At 55.0% G+C, this 17,596-nt stretch overlaps 2 protein-coding genes across 2 annotated transcripts; one reads left to right on the plus strand and one right to left on the minus strand.

The window, feature by feature from the left end:
• Nucleotides 1-6,381, plus strand: LOC147647273 (maestro heat-like repeat-containing protein family member 7). Its single transcript, XM_086872622.1, has 16 exons — nt 1-360; nt 552-693; nt 1,007-1,071; nt 1,190-1,543; nt 1,727-1,875; nt 2,133-2,280; nt 2,489-2,679; nt 2,760-2,897; nt 3,180-3,294; nt 3,467-3,604; nt 3,837-4,013; nt 4,147-4,302; nt 4,462-4,563; nt 4,962-5,064; nt 5,345-5,401; nt 5,740-6,381. Exons 2-16 carry the CDS (start codon nt 576-578, stop codon nt 5,862-5,864), a joined length of 2,136 nt encoding a protein of 711 aa, XP_086728748.1. The 5' UTR covers nt 1-360; nt 552-575; the 3' UTR covers nt 5,865-6,381.
• A 9,759-nt stretch (nt 6,382-16,140) lies between these two features.
• Nucleotides 16,141-17,076, minus strand: LOC147647274 (olfactory receptor 14A16-like). The gene has a single exon (XM_086872627.1). The coding sequence runs from the start codon at nt 17,074-17,076 to the stop codon at nt 16,141-16,143; it is 936 nt and encodes a 311-aa protein (XP_086728753.1).
• Nucleotides 17,077-17,596: the final 520 nt, after the last annotated feature.

Below are 17,596 nucleotides of genomic sequence, written 5' to 3' on the forward strand. Positions count from 1 at the left end.
GACATAGGAGCTGGCGGTGACAGGGCAACGCCACAGTGCCCAGTGCACGCGACGGGACAGGACGCGGCAGAGCGGTGCTGTGAGGAGCCCCCGCACAGCGCCCTCGTTTGTGTCGGACCCGGAGCTTTTCCAAGTCTTTACTTGTACAGGTGACCTCGTGGCAAGACTGCGGGCCTTGGTGGCCCGTGGCTTTCCCGAGGCTTTTCTTTTGCAGGTGCCTGCGGGGCAAGACTGCGGGACTTGGTGACCCGTGGCCTTCCCAAGACTTTTCTTTTGCAGGTGCCTTCAAGGCCAGACTCCGGTACTTGGACCTGGAGCTTTTCTGAGGCATCTCCCATCCTTCTGGCCTCTGTCCTCAAGGTGAGACTGTGGGACCTGGTGACCACAGTCATTTAAGAGGAGTCTCCAGTCATTGTGGCAGGAGCCCTCAAGACCAGACTGCAGGACTTGCTGTCCTGTAGTCTTCCTGAGGCTTCTCTCTCACAGGTGCCTTCAAGGCACAACTGCAGGACTTGTTGACTCAGAGATTTCCCACGGCATCTCTCTTTAAGGTGCCTTCAAGGCAAGATTGTGTAATGGCGGGCATATTCCTCAGCGTCTTCAAAGTGTTCAGGGGGAAAAGAAAGACAGACCCTGGACCTGCCCTAGCACAACAGCCGGAAGAGCCAAAGAAGTTCCAGCCACTGCAGGATGGTGAGTGGCAGAACTGGGCCACAGGGCTGATGGCTGCAGTCAGCTGGGCCCTGCCCCATCCCATCCCATCCCATCCCATCCCATCCCATCCCGTCCCGTCCCGTCCCGTCCCGTCCCGTCCCGTCCCGTCCCGTCCCGTCCCATGTGGACATGCCGAAGGACAAGACAGAATAGGGGCTGGGGCTGACCCCTGGCAGTGGCTGTGCTCCATCCCCTGAGCCACCCCAGGGCTGTCCCTGCCTGGGGAGTGCAGGGCTGGGCTGTGTTCTCCGGCCTCTCCCGCAGCCCCTCAGCTCTGGCTGCTCTTTGCCAGATGCAGCCATGGAAAAGACACAAGAGCAGGAGCCTGCCCGTGGCCGCTTCCAAAGAGCAGCGCAGGTACCTGCAGCCATCCCCACCTGGGCTGGGCCTGCTGGCACTGCTCAGCCCAGCAGTGGAGCTTGGAGCACTCCATGGAACATGCCTCTCTCCCCTGTCCTTTGTTCTCCTTGCACAGAGGTTCCGCAAATTCCTGCGCATTCGGCGTAGGAGGAACACCACAGCAGCAACTGAGGGCGCAGCTGAGCCTGACTGCAGGCTGACCGAGCTCCAGGCAGAGCCTGATGTCAGCCCAGATTCAGCTGAGCACTCACAAGAGTCTGACGCTGCAGTGGAGTTTGACAGGGCAAAGGCTGACATGGCAGGGACTGAGGGCATTCAAAATGATGACACCGGAGGGACTCAGGGCATCGCAAAGGCCAACAGGACACCCACTCCCACTATAAGCCAAGAGCTCATATGGGATTATTTCAAGGACCCTCGTGTTTCTTCTGACGTTGTTGAGAAGAGAGCTGCTTCTTCTGACCAGCAGGTACCCAGCCTGGGGCCAGAACTGGAGGTCTCCCATGATCCTGTGCCCCCTCACGCCACATCCACAGGGCCCCCTCAGCCTTTGAGGCCAGCAGAGCATGACAGGAAGGGAAGCACTTCTTGGGGAAGCTGGGGAAGTTGCTGCCTTGGACAGCACTCCATGTCTTCCCCATGCCTCCTCCAGGTGTCAGCTACTGTGAGGAACATTCACCAGAGTCTGGTGTCCCGTGTCACTGTGGATGTCAGGCAGCAAATTGACATTATAAGGCTGGCTGAAGAACACCCTGCTGATGTGGCGCTGACCCTCCTGCACTGTGCCCCATCATGTGACAGGTATGGGGCCCACGTGCCTTGAGAGCTCAGGGCTCACCGGCCTTTAGGGCCCATGGCCCTGCACAGCCTGTCCAATGGGCTCTGCCCAACAGGCAGAGAGGTCCAGGAGCCTCGGGCCCCTCTGTGTCCTGATGCTGCTGCCAGTGCTCCCTCCCTGCCCTTCAGGGCACCAGGGCTCTGTCACTTGGGTCCCCACAGCTACAAAGGGCATGGCTCTGTGACTGAGACACCCCTGACACAGAGCTCTGATCCCACAGACCTGCTGCCATGATGTGGCAAACCATAGGCTCATCGGGACCAACAGTAGAGAAAGTGCTGCCAACACTGCTCTGTGTGATGGAGAACTGGCCCCTTTGCAGCACCTGCACCTCTGATGGAGACAACAAGGACGTTTTTCCCTTGAGTGTAAGTTTATGGAGATGGCCTTTGATCACCTGGAGCTTGCTTCCCCAGGAGCTCTCTGTCTTCTCCCTGCCTAAGGCGCTGGGCTGAAACCTGGGCTAGGGGCAGGCTCAGGGGGCACCAGGCCTGCTGCTCCCCCTCTGTCTCCCCTCAGGCCCTGCCCCATGGACACCTCGGCACTGAGCACTGCCTTGGTGTGCTTCTTTTGCAGGCAACTCTGGTGCTCTGGGTGATTGTCCAGATGCCACAGTGCTGCGAGGCGATGATGCTTTATTCTGCCCGCCTGTTTGTGGCTCTGCTGTTCCATGTTGTCATCACCACCCAGCAGATGCCACCAGTGGAAGTTGACAGCTTCTGGAAAACATGCCGGGAGCAACACCGCCTTCCCAGCAACCCCAACAGGTGCCAGTCCTCCTGTCCTTCCCATGCCCTTGTGGCTGACCAGTGTACCCAGTGTGACCTGGGCTTTGCTCTGCACACAGGTTTGCAGTGCAGGCCATGAAATCTCTGCTCTGCCGACTGCGGTGTGAGAGTGTGGTCATGGAAATGGGACGCAAGCGTGGCTGGGACACGCTGCTCTGTGCTGACACCCAGCACTATGCCGTGGGTCTGCTGGCCAGGTGAGCCTCACTTCTCCCAACTGCCTCTGAAATCTGTGCCCTGTGCCTGGGGTGTGTCACACAGTCCCTGTGGTCCTGGCCAGAGGGCCTCGTCACTGAGGGATGGCTAAGCAGACTGCAAAAGGCTGAGAGGAGGGTGCCCAAAAGGAGCCACTTCCCAAAGCACCCATGGTCCCTCCAGGGATTCTGGGGAAAGGCCAGATCTCTGTGATTCTTTCCTGGGAGAGGTTTGTCCCCCCGCCCCCCCACCATCAGGGTCTTGGTGCTGTTTTCCCCTGACAGGGAGATGCTCCGTGGCTTGATCCCCTTCTGTTCCCATATTGCACTCCACCTGCTCAAGTCACTCAGAGGGGAGGAGCCATGCTGTGATCTGTCCTTCCTGGCATTCCTTGTGGAGGTGAGCCCGATGGCCAGCACTACCTCGCTGAGCTGCCTGCCAGCCCTGTCCCCTTGCATAGCCACAGCTGCCTGGGACGGTGCCCGCGCCCTGTGCTGCTGCCTGGGCCCAGCCCTGCGCAGTTCCAGGCTTCTGCCAGCCGGCTCCCCTGTCACTGCCCTGTGCCTTTCAGGTCCTCGAGTGCTTGGACTTGACTAAACACGGTGACAGTGTCCTTGAGATCACATCAAGGCACCTGCAGAGTGAGTGCAGGCAGAGGCGTCGCCTGGCGCTCAGAGGCCTCGTGGTGCTCAGCAGGGAACCCTCGATGGTGAGGACAGGGCAGCGGCTGAAGCTGTGCTGGGGAAAGCAGCCCCTTGGGCTGGCTGGGCTTCAGGAGCTGAGGCAGCTGCTCCCAGCTCTCCTGCCTCACCTGCCTGAGTGCTTTGGGACAGCCCTTTGGCCTCTGGGCCTGGCAGCAGCAGGGTGGGGTTGCAGTGCCAGGGCGGTCTTGGCACTGCAGCCGTTCAGGGCTTCCCAGCACAGCCTTGTGTTCCACACAGGCCATAAGAATGTGCAGCCTGTCTCGAAGCCTTCAGGAGCTGCTGGGTGATGCAGATGGAGATGTAGTTGGCATGGCCCTCCGTGTGTTCATCAGTATTCTCAAGAATAAAGACATCATGATACGCAGCACCACTGCCCCAAAGCTGGCTCAGGCACTCCTGCTGCTCTTTGACCATGTAAGGCTCTGTGCCCCCAGACACGGGCATTGGCTGCTGCCCAGAAACTTTGTATATTACAGATTTCTGGGCCTTTGCCCAGGTGAGCCTGGGGGAATTGGTATTAAGGTCTTTTTCTCTTCTTTTCCTCCAGGACCACAGCCATGTACAGTTGCTCTCCCTTGATCTCTTCTTCAAGGCGATGGACTTGGTAGTGGATGAGGGAAAGAAGCCCCTGGAGAAGATTTTGAACCAGAGCCTGCTTCCACTCTTCATCCACTGCCATGATGAGAACCAGCATGTGGCGAAGGTCAGGTTTTGTGTGATGCTGGTGCATCCCTGGGAGGGGCATTGGCTTCCTCCTGTCCTGGAACCTTCCAGGCTGTGGCTTCCTCAGGGCCCTGTCACCCAGACAAGAGTCCTGTGCCCTGGGCTGCAGTGCCATCTCTGCATCTCTGCTGCTCTCCAGGCCTCTCGGGAAACGCTGCTTCGTGTTGCCGTGTTCCTCAAGAGGAGGAATCTGAAGCAGCTGATTAGGAAGGAGCAGCTATCAAAGTTTGCTGAGTGTCTGGTAAGGGCAGCCCGGATTAGCTCAAATTTGAGAAGCCCCCTGGTCCCGGTGCTCAGTGTGTGGGGCTGGCAGCTGTGGCCCCTGCCCGGTGCTGCACCCAGGGGCACCAGCCTGTGCCCCACACGCTGCTCCCTTCCCTGGGCCACACGGCTTCTTCTCCAGGCTCCTGTGGCCCCGAGCCGGGTGCCAATGGAGCCCCACACTGGGGCTGCGGGCAGGGGCGGCACCGCGGCTCCCCGGGCAGCAGCCGGCCCTCTGCCCCCTCCAGAGCCCGGCGCCAGCGGCTGCTGGCCGGGCCTCAGGGCTGGGCGGGCTCGGGAGGCCGGGGCTGGCCGCAGGCAGTGCCCGGCCGAGGGGCAGAGCCCGCACCAACCCTTCCCTCCTGCCGCTCTCTGCAGCTGGCACAGGACAGGAACCGAGCGGCCGAGCAGCTGCGCCGGGCCCTGCCGTACCTGGACTGCCCACAGGAGACCCTGCGAGAGGCGGCCATCAGGTTCATCGGTGAGCCACGAGCCCGGGCTCCCTCCCCGCCCCGCCGCAGCTCGGCCCCGGCCCCGGCTGCTGCCCCGGCAGCGGCACCCGGGCCCGGCGCCCTGGAGCCCCGGCTGCCCTCGGGGCTGCTGCTACCGGCCTCTGGCAGCCGTGCCCTTGGGCTGAGTCAGGATGCGGCAAGGGCCCGGGCTGAGCCCTGCCGGGGCGGGAGGCCGTGTGGCCACAGGGCTGGCAGCGCCGCTGGCAGGGAGCTGTGCTGCTGGGGCCCTGACAGGCTCTGTGTTCCCAGGGATGGCCGGGCAGCACCTGAGGGGGCAGAAGAAAGAGCTGCAGGCCCTCATCGAGGGTGAGTGAGGGCTGGCAGTGAGGGGCTGGCACTGGGGGATCTGAAATGCCCGGGCAGGGAGCTGTAATCTGTGCCATGGCTTCAGAGGGCTTCTCTCTCTGTGTGGACACCTTGGTGGTGTGGGAATATCACAGAGAGATTTCAGGGATGCAGGGCGAGAGATTTGGGTGGTGATGTAGTTGGGAGAGATTCGTGACCAGTACCTTGCAGGTGGTCCTGTTGGCCCCTTAACTCCTGTGGCCACAGTAAGAGCAGGCTGGGATGGCCCTGGCAGGACTTTCTCCTAGGATTCCCACAGATCCGGGCTCTGATTGTGGCTCTGTTCCCCTCTCTTCCAGCACTTCAAGCCCTGAGGAGAGATGACAACCCTTCTCAGTCAAACACAGATCTTCAAGAGATATTCTCTAAAAGAGCTGCAGAGCTACGCTTGTCTGCTGGCTTAGGAGAACCAGTCTTCATTTAAGATGCTGTGGAAGATGAGACTACGCTGAGACCAGAAGAGACCAGCTGGAGCTCCAGGCACAGCTGATGACTTGCACAGCAGAGCCTGTGGGAAGCTCACATGGCTTCAGCCCTCTCCCCCTGCCTGTAGATAGCTCTGTCCCTGCAGCCCTCAGACACTGCCCATCCCTTCTTTTTCCCTCCACTCTCCCTCCCTTTTGACAGCTCCCTCCTTCCAGCCCTCAGACACTGCCCATCCCTTCTTTTTCCCTCCACTCTCCATCCCTTTTGATAGCTCCCTCCTTCCAGCCCTCAGTCACTGCCCATCCCTTCTTTTTCCCTCCACTTTCCATCCCTTTTGACAGTTCCCTCCCTGCAGCCCTCAGACACTGCCCATCCCTTCTTTTTCCCTCCACTCTCCCTCCCTTTTGATAGCTCCCTCCTTCCAGCCCCCAGACACTCCCCATCCCCTTTTTTGCCCCTCTGCTCATCCCTTTGCTTCGCATTTCATCAATAAACAGTTTTCCTTTTTCACTTGACCTGCATCTGTGTGGAGCTGAAGGGTCACAAATCCAGAGCGCTGTGACACACAGGCCCCTCCTGCCGTTCTCTCCTGCGCCGTGTTTTGTGCAGAGACGCAGAGGAAGGAGCGCAGATCAGGCTGGAAAGGTCCCTGTGCTGAAGGCCCGGCTCCACAGCATTGTGGAGTTCAAGGTGTTACTGAAGGCCAGTAGTGGGACAAGGAGCCTGTGTGTGTCAGGGACCAAAGTTGTGTCTAAGGCCCTGCCGTGTTCTGTCCTCTGTTGTGCATGTTGAAAGGTTCATGAATAAAGCCAGGTTTAAAAACCCTCCTGGAAAGGCAAAATCCCAATTTCAGCAGCTTTTTCCACTTCCGCATTGCAGGTATTGATGGATCTACTGGAGAGGGAATGTTCATCCCAAATTTCTGCCCGTTTTTCTAGGATCACTCCAATGACAGTACAATGCCACGTGTACTGATTCAGTCTTCCGAGGTTTTTTGGGTTATTCTCTTTTGGGATTTTGGGGTCCGGAAGGTGGGGAGAGAGGCAGGACACAATCCAGATCCGAAAAAATCCCATACAGCACTGGAAATGAGGAAAACATAGTGGAAACAAGAAGAAAGGAACTGGGGGAAAAAGGATTTTTAAGAAGGAAAAATAGGGAAAAGTAGGGACAAAATTCCAGACAAATCCACTGGTAAAGAATAATTTGGAGGTGGAATAGGAGAAATTCCTGCCCAGCAGGCTACCAGGGCCTGGGAGGGCCCAAATTTTTTATTTTATTTGGGAACTTTTTAGGGCTTTTTAAAAATATTATTGGATTTTTTCCAGGAAGATCACCTTTTCCTTTCTGATGGGACTGGAAGTCAACTCCTGCTCCTGCAGTGCTGTTTTTGCCCATCCTCATTCCTGAATATTCTTAGAAACATCTGTAAAACGGTGAAAATGATGATGGACTGTGGCCTTTTTTCATTCTCAATACTTGTGATGCTATTGGAGTGAAAAGAAGAGGGGAAAAAAAACAATAAAAAATGGGAAAAAATATTTATAAATCAGAATTTTACCATCTACCAGTGCCTGGCTTTTTGTTACAAAGCTTATTAAAAAGAAAAAAAAGGTGGTTGCAGTGGGTGACTCCCTTCTGAGGGGAACAGAGGGCCCCTCATGCTGACTGGAGCCATCCCACAGGGAGGTCTGCTGCCTCCCTGGGACTCGGCTACGGGGCATCACTGAGAGACTTCCTGGGCTGATCCAGCCCTCTGGTTATTATCCACTGCTGCTACTCCAGGCTGGCAGAGATGAGATTGAAAAGAGGAGTGCCAGGGCAATTCAAAGGGACTTCAGGGCACTGGCTGAGTGGTTGATAGGGCAGGAGCACAGGTAGACTTTTCCTCAGTCCCTTTGGTGGCAGAAAAGAAGTGAAAGGAATAGGGGAGCCCACATTATCAACAAGTGGCTCAAGGGTTGGTGTCATCGGCAGAATTCTGGGTTCTCTGATCATGGGGCAACTTTTCTGGCACCAGGCCTGCTGGAACTGGATGGGCTGCATCTCTCTTAAGGGTAGAAGAATTTTATCTTATGAAGTGGCAGAACTCATTGAGAGGGCTTTAAACTAGGTTTGAAGGGGGAAGGGGATGCAGCTGGGCTGTCTGGAAGCAGCCCCAAGGGTGGTGAGCCTGAGGTAGGGGTGAAATCAGTAGCCCAGCTGAGGTGCATGTACACTGTAATAAATGAAATTCAGCCAAATTTATCAATAACAATTTTATTGAAAAATTTGCAAAATCAAATGATGAAAACAGCTACAATCACAGTCAGCTTTGAGCTCAGGATCAGCGCTGGGTGAACTCTGAACCAGCCTCTGTCACACTGACTCCCCCAAGTTCACCGCCTGTCTTTTGGAGAGATGAGTTTTGATACAGTTTTTACAGCTTGAGGCTGTGCAGTCTCAGTTTTTTCTTTCTTCTGAAGTTTGTTGCATATTCATATTTTCTGTTGGTTTTTTTAACTAAGTTTCCGAGAAGGGAGGAAAAGTCTGAGTAGATTTTATGAGAGCTGAGTACTGAGATGCACGGTCTGGAGAATTTTTCTGTTGGATTGTTAACGAAGGTTCCGAGAGAGGGGGAGAGTTACAGGAACTGGGTATTGAGATGCACAGTTGTCCTGGGGTGATTTTACCTTTAAGATAGCTTCGGGAGCTGGGAGGAAGTTGAAGCTGCGAGAGGCTGATAAGAGTTTTTCCTCTGACCAATTATTGGTCATTTCTGAGAATTGGCGGTGGTTTTAACCATTGAGAAGTGAGATCAACTTGTGAACACCACCTTAAGATGTAAAGCCAGGGTTCTTTTGTTCTCTTTGGTTTCCGGCTTCTGACAAGGTAACAGGGCTCTGTCTCAGCCTCCTCCCCACCCTCCAGGCTGGACAAGGCCACAGAGGGTGGGGAGGGGGGAAACGGAGCCGGCCTGGCTTGGTTTGCAGTTTCTGCTGCTGAACTGAAACCTGACACCACGAACATCTGCAGCTTTCCAAGACTTTAACTCTTTTACTACTTGGATGAAACTTACAGATTACTCCTTTTTCCCAGAGAGAGAGAAGGAGGAGAAAGAGAGAGATAACATGAAGAAGACATCATAAAACCCTCAAAGACAGTGAAGAAAAGAGTTAAGTTTTAGATGGGGAAGAGAGAATAAAGAGATGCTATAATTAAGCTGAAATATTTTTCTATTAAAGCAATAGAGATGGACAATAGCGTTCTGAAAAAGAGCTTGTTTAATTCAGAGTATATTGGAAGGAATAGAGTGGTTCAAAGTGTGGATTTTGAGTAAAAGGTGGAGTAATTGTGATACAGTGAAGTGCTGGAACAGAGGGGAGAAGTAATAGTTGAAGATTTGGGGCCTTGAGAGGCAAAGAGAAAAATTTCTGTTTCCAGGGAGGCTCACAAAACCCCATGAAGAGAACTTTTGCCTTTGAATCCTTAAAAATGACATCCCTAGACTCATTTGACCCATAACACACCTCAGAGTGATGTGAAATGGGAGGAGTGAACTGATGACAGATTTCCGGGCAGCTGGCATCAGAGAAATAGAAAGCTATAACAGAAATAGTTTTCTTGTGAGAAACTCCATAGATTAGCAGAAGAAAACTTCTGTTTCTCTACAAAGACTGATGAAAAGACTCTAACAGGAATTGGGACTGTTTTAAACACCAAAGTTCCAAGTTTTTTTGTCTCTATGTTGTCATGTGAACAAGGGAATGGTTGGGTAGTGAGGGAAAAAAGGGTTTTCTGGAGGTTATTCTAGTTTACTTATTCTTGTAGTTTTCTTAATAAACTTCCTTTATTTCCTTTTAAGTTTTAAGCCTATTTTGCTCTTGCTCTAATCCATATCTCACAGCAAGAAATAAGGAAGTTTTCTAGTAATTTTTTAGTTACTGCTTTAAAACCACGACAATGTGAAAGAACAATTCCTCTTCTTGGTTTAAGACCAAAACTGCAACATTTAAAGTTGTTTTATTAAGCCATGGAGACAGAGAGAAGACTGTGGACTAAGGCAATGGCTGAGGTTGCTGTATCTTAAGGAAGAGCTGTCAGTACCAAGTTGTTACTCAATCTTTTGCTGCTTTGGGCAGAATATTCAAAAGATAGACAACTTCTGACAAGCAGTAATCCTTTCCTTATACCCCAAGTATTTGGATGCTTTAGGGCATTTATCACAGCTGCCAAAACTGGATTCACAACCTGTGGGTTTCAGAAGGAGAGCGAGATTTTGCCTGTTCTTGCTTTGGGAAAAGGGGAAAATATTCTCATTCCTTCTTCTCTTTCTTTGCCTACATCTTTTTCACCGACTTTTGACTGGACTCAGCTCAGTGATAAACCATCCACAGGAGCAGCCAGGGCTCCTTGTGGCTCTTTCCTAGTGAGGAAGCTGTGCTGAAGCCGCACCTCCTGTAAAATGCACTCAGCATTTTACATACTGAGCTTTCCTATCAGCCTCCCACATCTCAGCCATTCCGTGCTGGGAAATGACAGACAGGGCTGCAGAGTGATGGGGGGAGGAGGGGAGAGGAGACAGTGCTTCGTTTAATTATCCCACTTCAGCCTGATTGCTGCAGTGGTATCTTAAAAGTGAAAAGATTTGGAAACTAGATTTCTGGTAATTAGCATTGAGAATACTGTAATGCCAGCAGCCAGCCTCTTTCACCGAGGATTTACTTCTCTGGGATGAAATTGCCAGGCTCTCACATCCTCTGATCTCCTCAGAGAACCAGCTCTCACACGTGCTGGCAGACAGCATCTCTGGGCTCAGGATCAGGGGCAGGTAGCAAAGAGGGGACTCTGTCTGTCGGGGCTGGGGAAGATCCATCTCGTCCTTCAGGAGGGAGCCCACGCTGCCAGTGCTACAGCAGAGTGTTTGCAGGCACTGCTGTCACCACATCCTGATGTGAAACTGCTGCCATTTACTGCCCTGGCTGAGGATGGGGTCCTGCACACATAATAAGAGAGGAGCTTGAAGCAAGTAGTCAAGAGTGAAGGGAGTGTGAGTGTCAGATATTGATGATACAGCGTGCCCAGTCTGCAGCTGCACTACTGGGGGAAACCGAAAGAAAGTATCACAAAAGCAGCAGGCATCACAGATTGCCTTTCACTCTTCAGCAGAGAAGACATTTTGTCTTCTAAAACCTTACTTCTGATAGTTTTTCCCATCTGAAAACTATCTGGGCCAGGGGCAGCACCCAGGGACCTGCCCTGCCTGGGGGAACTTATAACTGGATCTTATAACTAAGTATCAGAAACAAGGGCACACACTCTGTATTCCAGACTCCAACATTTTATTCTTATTCTTAATTTTCCATGTTTTAAGTACTACTACGTCTTCATCTACTTCAGCTTCTACCTCTTCTTCCTAATATTCCTATTCTTATTCTTGATCATTTTTTGGTTTCTGGAGGGTCTTATGCAGGTTTTAGTGGGGGGGGTTGGGGTTTTTTTCTTTCCTACTACTACTTCCTTAACACAGCTTTCTTTTCTTTTGTTAGAATTGTGTGTGTTGCAGTCCAGCAGGCCGCCGTCGTGTCCTGGGAGCAACACCTCCTGTCTGTGTCCATTCCTCATGGCCAAAGTGCCCCAGGATCAGCATGGAGTCCTTTCCGGAGGAGAGGAAATGGCCTTGGAGTCCAGCAGGGAGGAGCTGGAGCCAGTGTCCCTGCAAAGGGCCAAGAGCCGTGTGGCTGTGGCCCTCGGGGACCCGGTGCAGGGGTGCCGCTGGCGGTGCCAGGCTGCCGCTGGGAGCCGATGACTTTCCAGGTGCCTTCCCGGCTGGACGAGGGGCCGGGATGCGGCGCTGAGCCCCGGCAGCGAGGGTCCCCCTTTGGGTGCCGCTTTGGGCTGCCGTGTGCCCTCGGGGAGCTGCCCCGGGGGTGCCGCAGAGCGGCCGGGGCCGACTCGGCCCGCAGGGCCAGCGCAGGCCGGGGCAGCCCGTGCGGCTCCCTCGGGGCGCCGGGCAGGCCGCGGGGCAGCCGCCATCTGCAGCCCGGCGCTGCTGGCAGCGGGCACTGATCCTGTGGCTGTGCCGCCAGGCAGGGGCAGCGGAACAGCCCCTGTAGCCCCCGCAGCACCCGCAGCGCCCGCAGTGCCCACCTCAAGAGCAAGCAGCCTTTCCTGTGGGGAAGCGGCTGCCCAGGAGAAGAGACATCTTCCACCGTGGCTTGGGCTGCCAGAGGGCCAGGCCCGGCACAGAGTTGCTCTTGCGGGCACAGCTCGGGCTCCTGGCACTCCACCCAAGCTTCTCGAGGGACAGGCAGCAGGATTCCCTCTTGGGCTAAATCTGCCAGTCTCTGCTGCCTGGCCTCTTCTCCTTCCTCGTGCAGCTCCAGGACGCTCACCTCATCCCAGTCATCGTCCTCCCCCTGCCAGGCCTTGAGCTGGCTGCACAGGATGTCGCAGTATTCCCTGCTGTCCTGAGCCAGCTCTCCATCACTGTCATCATCCCAGCTGGACCTGGAGGATTTTCTCTTTGCTTTGCCTCCAGTCACCTCCTGGCCATCCTGGCACAGCTCTTGCTTGCGGCAAGCTTCCCAGTCCAAGAGTGCCCGGCGGCTCGTGCCTTCTCCTGGGGACAGCCGCTGCTCAGGAGATTCTTCCCAATCTGAGAATTCCTGACAGTGATCGCTGTCCGCCTGCCACGGCTCCTGCTCCCTGCACTCGCCCCACTCGGAGACAACTGGGGAGGGCTCTTGCTCCCTGCCCTCATCCCAGTCCCAGAAATGCCAGTAGCTCCCCCATACTTGGACCAGCTCTTGCTCAAGGCCTTCATCCCACTCAGAGAGCTCCTGGCAGCTCTGGGCTTCTCCTGGGGACAGCTGTGGCTCAGTGCAGCCTTCCCCTGGAGTCCCTTGCTGGAACTTGTTCATTTCTCCTCGGCAGAGCTCTGGCTCTTCCTCAGTGCAGGACTCCACGGCTCCTCTCCTCCCTCTGCTTGCCCTCTCAGCCTCCTCCTGCAGCTCCCTCAAGGCCTGGGCTCTCTGTGAGCCAGGCCAGGGCCTGGGGGGCTGGGACTTGGGCTTCGCCTTCTCCTCCTCCGTGCCTGCAGTCCTCTGGCGCACACAGGTACCTGGACACAGCCACTGTCCTGGGACTGACCCGGGCCCCACAAGCCCTTTATATACCCACCAGCCGGGGCGGGGCTCTGCCATGTCACAATGGACTTTGGGCACCGCAAGGTCCCGCATCACCACGGCCCCTGACGCACCGTGCCTGTGTCACAAAGGCCACCCCGGCACCCCGTGCCTGTGTCACAAAGGCCACCCCGGCACCCCGTGCCTGTGTCACAAAGGGCACCCTGACACCCCGTGCCTGTGTCACAAAGGCCACCCCGGCACCCCATGCCTGTGTCACAAAGGCCACCCCGGCACCCCTTCAACAGCCCAAGGCACCAGGAGCAGCCTGGAGCAGCCCAGGCCTTGGGGGATTGCAGCCCCTTCTTCTGAGCCGCTCCTTCAAATGATCAGGAGTGGCGGGGGCCAAGTGAAGGTGCAAAAGGAGACCGTGTGTGTCTTCGTTTGAAAGACAGGGGCCTGCTAAGGGAGGCAGGAGGCTCCTTTGCAATGGAAAATGTAAACCCCCTCCCTCCCAATTATTATCCCTTTGAAAGGCACTCTCTGGCAAAGATAGGAGGACAGGAAGAACAGTTTGTGCTGCTTTTGCATGAATTGCTATTTGGTGAGCAGGGAAGAAGCCCCCCATGGAAATGATTTTCCTGAGAGGAGCTGCTAAGCGAGAGCTGCCTCTGTGCCAAGCAAAATCCAAGAGCTGGCTAGCTGTGGGAACTGACTACCTATTAAAGCATTTAAAAAGCTGGATCCACCTCGGTGAGATTGACATTTTGCAGACAGGCAAGCCCGGGAAATCTCTCTCCTGCTTCCACCTTTGAGGAGGTACCCGGCTGCCGGTCGGGCCGGGCCCCGCTGCACTGCGGCCCTTGCAGTCGTGCTGACAGTGGCCACAACAATCCTTAAAGCTTCAGGGTCCCCTGACACCCGGGCAACCGAGGAGGAAATTAAAGGATCGGGTTCACTGGAGTCCCCAGAACCAACTGGAATAGGAAAATCAAGTAGGGATGAGGCCCATAAAGCCTGCGCAGCACAGGAGCAAAGTGCAAAGACCAGGCCTAGGGGCAGACACAACAATATCTAGGGGAGGTGTGAGGGCGCAGTCTGAGGGCATGGGTCCAGACACAGACTGGGGTTAGAAAGGTGCAAAATACTGCGACAAATTGCAACCAGTCAGGGGAGAGACCCGGGAAGATTCTAGAAACATAACTTTCAGTGGGGTGACTTGATGAACGTATGAATTGCCATCAAGCCTTTGGCAAGTGCTTCCCAAGGCTTGAACTCAAAGCCTGCTGCTTCAGGGCTGAAGTCTTTCTGGCCCTGTGTCCCAGAAGGGCTGAATCGCACAGGCTCGGCCTGGCGGGGCCGGGCTGGCCCCAGCAGTGACCGGGTGGGGACGGGAGGCTGCAGGACCCCAGCTGAGGCTGGGCCGGACCACGGCTGCTCACACCTTGCCGAGCCTAAGCCGTGCCCCGCTGCCGGCCCCCGCTGAGCTGGAGTCCGCTGGGCTCCGGGAGGAGCTCCGGGTGGGTCCAGGCCCCCTCGGCCACGGCCCATGTGGCACACGGTAATTGAAAGGAATTGGCCAGGAGGCAAAACTCCTGTTTGATGCCTTTATTAGGATTCAGCTCTTGGGGTGAGGGGGGGGCCCGAGGGGTTGTTTGCATCACGGCCATTCCCACACTGTCAGCTCCAAGGAGGAGACACAATTCAGCTTTGCAGCACAAACTGCAGAGCTGGGGCTTCCATCCTCATGAGAGTAGCCAGGGACCTGTCGTCCTGGTTCACTGTCTAGGGCTGTCAGTCCTTTCCAGTCCTCTTAGCTCATGGTGATGCAGGAAGATGGTTTCTAAGCAGGTTTAGTTGATGCAGGGAGATGATCTTGCATCATAGCTTGCTCGAATATGTTTCCTTGTCCTTTTATTCCTCTGTTAGCTCATTGTTTTGGTGTCCTGCATGCCTTAGTTTGCATATTACCCGGTTACACAGCTTCCTGGGAGTTTCTTTGTTCTAGTGTGGCACAGTGACCATGGGAGTTGTCTGGTCCTGTGGCACACCTTTCTAATGGGTTGCTTTTGTTAGTTGGATTTAGCCCCCATGGGAGCAGCTCTGTTACAAGGTAGCAGGGAAGTAAGGGGAAAGGGTACAGGAATGTCTCATAAGAACCTTTAAAACACTTCAGAAACTGGTAATTAATTAACATTACTAATAACCATCGGAGTAAACAAGGGGTACAAGGTTCACAAATGGGTTAAGAACATTAACTGTACCTAACTAAACACAGTATTTTATCCGGGGTGGATTTCTTGAGAGATTTTATTCATGACATGTGCCTGCAAGGATGCAGCACCTCTCTGAGCTGGGGGAGAGGCCAGGGCTGCACAGGGGGGATGTTGTTGGCAGCTCCATGAGGACGCTCTGGGACGCTGCCCTGGGGTGTCCAGCGCAGTGGGGATGGATGAGCCCCTGCTCTGCTGCTCCTTCCCATCTCCCCCAGGGACCTTGCAGAGCCCCAGCCATGCTGTTTGCCCCCAGCCTGCCCACGGCCACCCTGGGGCTGCTCACGGGGGTTTTCTGTGCTGAGCTTTGGCCTGGCCGTGTTCTTGAGAGAGCCTGGGCAAGGAGCCTGGAGCCCCCAGGCCCTGCCCTGAGGCGTCAGCGCTGCCCCAGCAGTGCCCATGGCCTGTCCCTGCTGCAGCCCCGGCACTGCCACCCCCAGGGCTGTGCCCGGCCCCGAGAGCACTCAGGCCCTGCAGCAACACCAGGGCCAGGAGGGCAGCGGGGCAGTGGCACAGGAGCAGCACTGGCAACACCAAGTGCTGCTGCTCCTGGGCACAGCTGCTGTGCCAGCACTGATCTGCCCCCAGCTCTGCACACAGACACTGCTGCTGCAGCTCCAGAGCAGGGAACAAAAGGGGCATCTCTGGAGAAAACTTTGCTGGGAGATCCTTTAGTTCCTTTAAAGCCACCAAGAGTGCAGCCCCTCATTGGCACAGTGTGTGACCACAAGGAAGGTGGAGGGAGAAAAAAAATGAGAAATGGCACAAATAATGACATTTTATTGTGGACAATATTGATAAGTAAAACAACAGAAAAGATCCTCCAAAATTAAACCAATAAGAAATATCAAAGGTGGCTTTTATTACAAGTGATTTTCAGGAATTGGCCAGCAGTTTAATGTTTCTGAAACCATCCAGTCATCATTCTCCACACTGCAGCCTTGAGCTCCTGGTTCCTCAGGCTGTAGATGAGGGGGTTCAGGGCTGGAGGCACCACCGAGTACAGAACTGACATCACCAGATCCAGGGATGGGGAGGAGATGGAGGGGGGCTTCAAGTGAGCAACTATGATAGTGATGAAGAACAGGGAGAGCACAGCCAGGTGAGGGAGGCAGGTGGAAAAGGCTTTGTGCCTTTGTCCCTGCTCAGAGGGGATCCTCAGCACAGCCCTGAAGATCTGCACATAGGAGAAAACAATGAACACAAAACAGCCAAGTCCTAAACCGATAGTAACTACAATGAGCCCAAGTTCCCTGAGGTTTGAGTGTAAACAGGAGAGCTTGAGGATGTGTGGAATTTCACAGAAGAACTGGCCCAGGGCATTGCCATGGCAGAGGGGCAGAGAAAATGTATTGGCTGTGTGCATGAGAGCATTGAGAAAGGCACTGGCCCAGGCAGCTGCTGCCCTGTGGGCACAAGCTCTGCTGCCCAGAAGGGTCTCATAGTGCAGGGGTTTGCAGATGGACACGTAGCGGTCGTAGCACATGATGGTCAGCAGGGAAAACTCTGCTCCAAGGAAGAAGAGAAGGAAAAAGAGCTGTGCAGCACATCCTGTGTAGGAGATGTGTCTGGTGTCCCAGAGGAAATTGTGCATGGCTTTGGGCACAGTGGTGCAGATGGAGCCCAGGTCAGTGAGGGCCAGGTTGAGCAGGAAGAAGAACATGGGGCTGTGCAGGTGGTGGCTGCAGGCTACGGCGCTGATGATGAGGCCGTTGCCCAGGAGGGCAGCCAGGGAGATGCCCAGGAAGAGGCAGAAGTGCAGGAGCTGCAGCTGCCGCGTGTCTGCCAATGCCAGCAGGAGGAAGTGGCTGATGGAGCTGCTGTTGGACATTTGCTGTGGTTGCACATGGGGACCTGTTCATGAAGAAAAAGAGCAGTGACAAATCAGGAGAGGCTGGGATTCACCCACCCTTGTTGGTGCTCTGGGAAAACTTCACCCAGGTCCCTGACTGAGCTCCAGCTGTGCTGTCTGAGTGTGCCAGGAGCAGCCAGGCCTGTGCCTGGGGGCTCTCCAGGAGCCATCCCTGCCCTGCTGCCCTGGGTTTGTGGCCATGCAGGAGAAGGACAAGGCTGGAAATTCAGGATTTGTCAGGGGAATCACTCCTAATGCAGAAGGGCTTGTTGCCATCTGCACACACACTTCTAAAATATGGCAGGAATTGGTTTTAGGAATTGTTTTCCTACCCACAAACCATTCCTGCTTCTCTGAGGTCAGAAATCCCCAGCATTTCTGCTGCACTCAGAATTTCCCACTGAGAGATGTGAGAGGCAAAGGATTCCCTGTGGCTTAGGGAAGGTGAGGGGCTGGATGGGCTTGTTCCCAGCTGCCCTGGGTTTGCACCTTTGGCTGG

Source organism: Cyanistes caeruleus, unplaced genomic scaffold (genome assembly GCF_971803275.1).
Source record: "Cyanistes caeruleus unplaced genomic scaffold, bCyaCae1.hap1.1 HAP1_SCAFFOLD_65, whole genome shotgun sequence".
Lineage (NCBI taxonomy): Eukaryota > Metazoa > Chordata > Aves > Passeriformes > Paridae > Cyanistes > Cyanistes caeruleus.